The sequence below is a fragment of the Salvelinus namaycush genome, chromosome 2, assembly GCF_016432855.1.
Source record: "Salvelinus namaycush isolate Seneca chromosome 2, SaNama_1.0, whole genome shotgun sequence".
Classification (NCBI taxonomy): domain Eukaryota; kingdom Metazoa; phylum Chordata; class Actinopteri; order Salmoniformes; family Salmonidae; genus Salvelinus; species Salvelinus namaycush.
In genome coordinates this window covers 55,225,952-55,233,479 of record NC_052308.1, presented here as the reverse complement: position 1 = coordinate 55,233,479, position 7,528 = coordinate 55,225,952, and the positions used below count along the sequence as shown (strand labels likewise).

At 39.6% G+C, this 7,528-nt stretch overlaps 1 protein-coding gene across 1 annotated transcript in view; it reads left to right on the top strand.

Moving 5' to 3' along the window:
• The first annotated feature begins 1,228 nt into the window (after positions 1-1,228).
• The window catches only part of chd6 (chromodomain helicase DNA binding protein 6), a 122,838-nt gene continuing 116,538 nt past the window's right edge, over positions 1,229-7,528 (top strand). The window contains exons 1-2 of the mRNA XM_038966077.1: positions 1,229-1,391; positions 2,433-2,482. Coding sequence (XP_038822005.1) covers positions 1,322-1,391; positions 2,433-2,482 — 120 coding nt within the window. The 5' untranslated portion in view covers positions 1,229-1,321. The remainder of the gene's footprint in view (positions 1,392-2,432; positions 2,483-7,528) is intronic.

The following is a 7,528-nucleotide window of genomic DNA, read 5'->3' as shown; positions in this document are numbered from 1 at the left end:
GTTTATTCATTGTATTCAACTGGTTTATTCACCTGACTCTATAGCATAGCCAAGAGAAAGTCACAGTCAATAATCGAGGTGAACTGTCCAAGCCACTGAATATCTCCCTTGTACAGTAAACCCTAGCCTACAGCAAGGGGAGGCTAAGAAACTAGACAGTGACCTACCTGAGCATTAGCCAGGTAAACCAGGACACCTCACTATACATATGTCCCTATGCAAACATGTTTCAAAACAAAGTGTTATGACTGAATGATACTTGTAGATTTAACTCACAGCAATCTACAACCAACCACCCCATATGGGGATTCACAAAATGTGTCACTAACTCTGAAGACTTCACAGCAGTTGCCGAAACAAAATACATTTTGCTGATTAAATACTGAAGAATGCCAACACGTTATTATCCAGGAAATTTCACATCCGGGAAATTAAACATGAGCAAAGACGTGGAATGTTACATTTTTTTTCCTTCAACGAAAGCACCATGATTGGTGAATGCAAGGAAGAAGAAATATAAAACCACCGGAGAGCCGTACAGCAATGAAACCATTAGATTAAGACCACGAAAAAAAACGTGTTAAACGAAGGAGCGAAAACCGAGTGACTTTCATGGCCGAAAAAGGAGGTTTTCGTGCGGTTTTATGGTAAGCGAATTACTACTATACAACCAATCACATAAAGGGTGCACATCAACGCAAATAACTAAAAGTGCACAATGGTGCTTGCAATATGGGTTAGTGCTATATGGGATCATTGGGACGTCCATATCCTAAACCCTAACCTCACCCCCTACCCTTACCTTAAACATAACCTAGCCATAACCCTAAACATTAACAATTTCAATTTCTATGGTGGTATGGACGTCCAAGTGATCCCAAATAGCAAAGATATGCAATATGTAGCTCTCAGACAAACATAGAACGGCACTCCTTGTTTGACAGCTGGAGAACCAATGGAAATATCCATCGACCCAGCTGCGCTATGGTGCAGCCAATGAAAAATAGAATGTTACGGGTCCAATTAAGGTTAGGCTGTTGTAGCAGGCGGCCAGTGCTAAACTTCACCAAATAATAGCTGTTTGTATTTTGGCTGCAGCAGTAGCCATTTTAGGTAAGTAGGTTTTTTAACTTTTTTTTTAACTCTGTGTTGTATTGCTGGGTCTTGTGTTGTGGTAAGGTTTGGGAGTCTCGAACTCGTGCATCCCTCATGAATGAACTCCTCTGCTCTTGTGCTTTAAGAGGATTAAGAAATTGTACGGAGTTTTTTTCCGCCGTCTCCCACCCCCCCTCAAATTTTGTATGCATTTTTCTAAACTGTCATGGCGTTTTGTGTCCTTGGAAATAAATGCGGGGGTAAAACCCAGTGTTCGGCAGCTGATGGCCTGACTGGTGAGTGTTGCCCGGGTAGGTGAGGTCTTATTGAGGGGTAGCGGCGGTGTCCCTGCGAGGAGTTTAAGGGGGTGTTAACACGTGTAAGGACTGGAATATATAACATCATTGCAGTGACATTAGAGTTAGCAGATTGGCTAGCTCGATAGATTGCTAATATAAATAGGACACGGTTCCCGCCGATGTAGTGTTTTTTTTGGCGGAGATGTTTTGATGATTAACGCGGTCTTAATCATATAAGAACGATCAATTTGCCAGCCAACTTGTAGCAATTATGATCTATAGGCTACTACTTAATGATAGCCAGCACAAGTCCTTACCATTAAAGGCACGTTCCCAACGGTAGGTAAATTATTCCTATGGAATTTTATTGTAGCCTATCTACACCAGGTGCGCCTCCGTGCAACAGAAAACAAAGACCCTGGTTGCACAGGTAAAATAGCCCCCTGCACCACTTAAGGTTCCTTTTGTTAACTTATAAACAAAAAAGCTATCCCAAAATAAGAGCTCGCTATGAGCGAATACGTTTTTGTCTGATTTTAGTTTAGGGCAAACTTCATTTCGAAAGCAATAGTGCATTTGGTGGTTATTTTAATCCGGTAGTTTGTTTCCTAGTTTGGCTCATTACTTTCAAAGTGTTGTGCTGTAATTTACAAGTGTCTAACTTTTAGTTGCACATTTTATTTCACATATAGCCTAGACTAGTTGACACATGAGTTAGACTTGCAGTAATTACATTGTAATTATTCATGGTGCCCAATCATGGAGGCCTAGATTTAATGTCTCACAAAAAAGGCCTGGTGTAGTGTAACAACAATCTATCGATGGAGAAATGTGACAAACCAATGATCACCTGTTTATTGTATTTTACCATCAGCTGTGTTTAATTTCCATTTTAAGAGTACTAATATCACTGATCTTCGATGCAGAAGAACTTTCTACAGGACTAGTCAACTAGAAATACCAGGTCATACCAGGTCATATTAAGGTTAGTGTGTTTTGTTTTTCACTTTAATAAAGAAATATATTTCTGTGTCATAGATGCAGCGACGGTGAAGAGAAACATGAAGATACAAAATAAGGACAAACAGGTTTGTATCTTTTTGACCTACATTGTTGTCTGGTGTCTTTACACGCATATTAAGTTGTAAACAAATGTCTTCAGCAACCTTGAAATATAAAAATTAAGAATAGCACTGCCACTCAGCTCAATTCTGCCTTGAGTTGCCATAGTGTGTGGGTCGATATTTATGATCCTAAGTTCCTTCACAGATGGAATTGAAGGATGAGTCAGACCTATGTGTCTGACGCATCACACATGTTACCATACAATACGAGTATAGTCTCTTGGTCTCTGCTCATTTCTCACTGAGTTGTCCATGTTCGATGTTGAACCCAGGCCACACACAGCACTCTGTTCATTAGCCTTAGGGTCCTCAGGGCCTGAGGTGCTGGTTCGTGAGGGCCTTGTTAATGGCAGGATTTCATTCTAAACCATGGTGATAGGCCTATTTGAAGACCCATTCTGTAATGATAGATGCTATTTGTTTTAAAGCCACATTTTGCAATACTTCCTACAGTTCAATGGTAATTTCGTAGATGATATACACATTGTTCCTTGAACGATAGTCCCATTCCTTACCAAACAAAGTGAAGGATCAGCCTTTAATCAAGTGTGTTATGTGACTATGACAGCTCCAAGTCCATTCTCCAACAGAATCAATGTGCAGTGTTTCCCCTTTTGTTCATGTAAATCATTTAAACAATTTAAATTGTTGCCACCACCCCAGAAAATATATATTTTTTATTTCAGAATGGCAAAACATATTTTCAATGGTAACTTAAACAACTAAAACCAGATATAGATATTGGAGTGCTATATTTATCTTTGAGAACTAACAACCACCAAAATAAAAACTAGACAGTCCTGGAGAATCGTAACATTCCAAAAGTGTCATGTCATGGCCCATTGATTTTGTTATAATGTTTGAGTCACTTAGATAGATAGCATAAGAACACTGCATAAGCCATGGCAAAATGTGTACAATTGTAGGAAATTAGCTTTTAAACTGTAAATCTTTTTCTGCCCCATGGCAAAATGTGTAGAATAGCAGGAAAGTAGATTTAAGCAAATGTTGTCTCTGCGGCCAAGAGTAGGGCCTCTAAAATGTTTGGTCGGAGACCGTGCCATTGGCATGCCCGCAATTTTTTATCCTGATCAGATGATCACACCAACAAGTTGAGAAGGGTAGGTGGCTGCTGGAATTCCCATGATACTGCTTATTTACAGAGTTGTTTCTTCAAAAGAATATTAACCAAAATCATGAATTTACCTCAGTGGCTGAATAAATATTGTACAATGAGATAAATAGGAAAGTGGCCAAACTTTAACAATTTTGCTTATTGAATTAAAATTAGTAACTGACAACATTACACAACAATGCAATGCCTCTTGCAATTTATTCATCAATCTCACATCATCAAGTTACTGTAACTCCTGGATTATTATATGTGACCGACCGCCTTGATTCGGTTTTATGTAGCAAAATTTGAAATTGTGTTTTTTTACATTGGATAAAAGCAGAGACACAGAGCTACAAAATTGTATATCATTCACTGCATTTGAGGAACAATGGGAAAGTAATTCTGCTTTGAAAGTTGATGAACTTGTAACTTCATTTTTGAGAAAATGGAAAATGAATTTTTTAGTACCTACCGGAGAGCTATTCTCTGTCTACACCCATTCAGCATCATTCACATCCTCTTAAGTGTGGCCTTCAAGGCAGAGTTGCAAAGAAAAAGCCATATCTCAGATTGGCCAATAAAAAGAAAAGATTAAGATGGGCAAAAGAACACAGGCACTGGACAGAGGAACTCTACCTAGAAGAAAAGCATTCCCGGAGTCGACCTCTTCACTATTGACATTGAGACCGGTGTTTTGCGGGTGCTATTTAATGAAGCTACCAGTTGAGGACTTGTGAGGTGTCTGTTTCTCAAACTAGACACTCTAATGTACTTGTCCTCTTGCTCAGTTGTGCACCGGGGCCTCCCGCTCTTCTCTTTCGATTCTGGTTAGAGCCAGTTTGCGCTGTTCTGTGAAGGGAGTAGTACACAGCCTTGTACGAGATCTTCAGTTTCTTGGCAATTTCTCGCATGGAATAGCCTTCATTTCTCAGAACAAGAATAGACTGACGAGTTTCAGAAGAAAGTGCTTTGTTTCTGGCCATTTTGAGCCTGTAATCGAACCCACAAATGCTGATGTTCCAGATACTCAACTAGTCTAAAGAAGGCCAGTTTTAATGCTTCTTTAATCAGCACAACAGTTTTCGGCTGTGCAAACAGAATTGCAATTGGAACACAGGAGTGATGGTTGCTGATAATGGGGCTCTGTATGCCTTTGTCGATATTCCATAAAAAATCAGCCGTTTCCAGCTACAGTAGTCATTTACAACATTAACAATGTCTACACTGTATTTCTGATCAATTTGATGTTATTTTAAATTGGTTTTCTTTAAAAAACAAGGACATTTCTAAGTGACCCCAAACTTTTGAACGGTAGTGTACATCATGGATGGACGTCTCTCACTGTCTCGGATGCCATGGTTGCCCTTAGTTGGAAGATGTATTCCGGAGACAGGTGTTTTCTCCTTAGCTATCATACTCAAATTCCACTGATTTCAAAACTCCTCCAGAAAGTGACGAGAGCAACACTTACGTAGAAAAAAGAAAAAAAAACTGCGTTAGACACGATTACCTACACATACTGACCAGCTCAAATAGACAGAAGCGTGCTATATGGCAGACCAATCCAAACTCATCTCTCGGCATGTCCAGCCCACTCATTATCTCAGCCAATCATGGCTAGCGGAAAGGTTTCTGTCTTTTTGTGGCTAAACCAACTAGGCTCGTAATTTTTTATATTCGTAGTTACAGATGGCATACAAGTCTGTAATTAAGGCACATGAAAGTTCACATGTTCCAGAAGGCATTTCTGTCCAAAAACGCAAAAAAACAAATGTTACGTTCAAATGGGTCTCTTGTGACGTAGTGACCCGCAGCATACGCCTAGTTTCCTGAAATTAGGATATAAAACTTGGTGAAACGAGAATGAAAATGTTAGTTAGGTTGACAAAAGTGGCACATACCTGATTCTGACAAGTCCATGCTTGTGTCTGGTCCACCATCATGCTACCTCAATGGACTAGACTCGTCTCGAGACTTGACCATAGAGTTTCTAAAAGGACATCCTAGATTCGAGCCAATGTCTTAAGTAGTTGAACATGTTATTACTCTAATTTTGTGAAAGTGACAAACTGACACGTTTTCATTTGTCAAAAACAACTATATATCGAAGGAGTGCCTTTGATTTGACGGCCTGCACAAGACGAATGTTAGACCCGATGATGTGTTCCTACCCACGAGGTTAGCTAGCCAAAGTCACCATGACATCGCCAAGCTTGATCGGGGATTTCTATTGGAGAAGCAGTTTCTGCCCCTCTTCTTACTCTACTGTCTTTGACTAGATATCCCGTTCAGAAGAATGTCTTAGAAGGACAAGGACATTCTTCACACCCCTGCTATGCCAGATGGTTAGTTAGGCGATTTAGTTAAATTCCTTTCAATTCATTGTTCATTGGGTTTTCAGCTGTAAACAAAGCGAGAACATGGAATGGACATCATGATTAGGGCTCGGACAGAAAATGTTGCACTTTGTATGGACAAATCTACTGTAGCCCCTGGTGATGAGTAGGGACGGGGGACGCTAGATCAGGCTGAAAGATGGGCTTGCTTCTTCATGGAGCACTGTCGCTTGGTTTTGGCCTGTTGGACTGTGATGCGGGCAAATGCCCATTTAGAATTGGAACTATACACTTGGCCTGTTCTGCCTGTACACATGCACCACGATGAATGCTTTAATGCCGAAACACATTGGTTTAACTTCTCTGGGAAATGTGGGACGCTAACGTCCCACTTGGCCAAAAGCCAGTAAAAATGCAGAGCGCCAAATTCAAATAAATTACTATAAAAATCAAACTTTCATGAAATCACACATGAAAGATACCAAATTAAAGCTACACTTGTTGTGAATCCAGCCAACATGTCAGAATTCAAATAGGCTTTACGACGAAAGCACACCAAACGATTATGTTAGTTCAGAGCCAAGTCACAGAAAAACACAGCCATTTTTCCAGCCAAAGAGAGGAGTAACAAAAAGCAGAAATAGAGATAAAATGAATCACTAACCTTTGATGATCTTCATCAGATGACACTCATAGGACTTCATGTTACACAATACATGTATGTTTTGTTCGGTAAAGTTCATATTTATATCCAAATATCTGAGTTTAGGCGGGACGCTACTGTCTCACTTGGCCAAAAGCCAGAGAAAATGCCGAGCGCCATATTCAAATAAATTACTATAAAAATCAAACTTTCATTAAATCACACGTGAAAGATACCAAATTAAAGCTACAACATGTCAGAGTTCAAATAGGCTTTTCGGCGAAAGCAAACGATGCTATTATTTGAGGATAGCAACAGAGTAAACAAAGAGAGAGAAGCATATTTCAACCCTGCAGGCGCGACACAAAACGCAGAAATAAAAATATAATTCATGCCTTATCTTTGACGAGCTTCTGTTGTTGGCACTCCAATATGTCCCATAAACATCACAAATGGTCCTTTTTGTTCGATTAATTCCGTCGATATATATCCAAAATGTCCATTTATTTGGCGCGTTTGATCCAGAAAAACACTGGTTCCAACTTGTGCAACGTGACTACAAAATATCTCAAAAGTTACCTGTAAACTTTGCCAAAACATTTCAAACTACTTTTGTAATACAACTTTAGGTATTCTTTAACGTAAATAATCGATAAAATTGAAGACGGGATGATCTGTGTTCAATACAGGATTAAAACAAACTGTAGCTAGCTTTCTGGTCACGCGCCTCTAACAAACAGTACACTTCAAGTGACCCTCGTTCAAGATGGCCGTACTTCTTCATTACACAAAGGAAAAACCCTCAACCAATTTCTAAAGACTGTTGACATCCAGTGGAAGCGGTAGGAACTGCAAGAAGGTCAATTAGAAATCTGGATTCCCAATGAAAGTCCATTGAAAAGAGAGTGACCTCA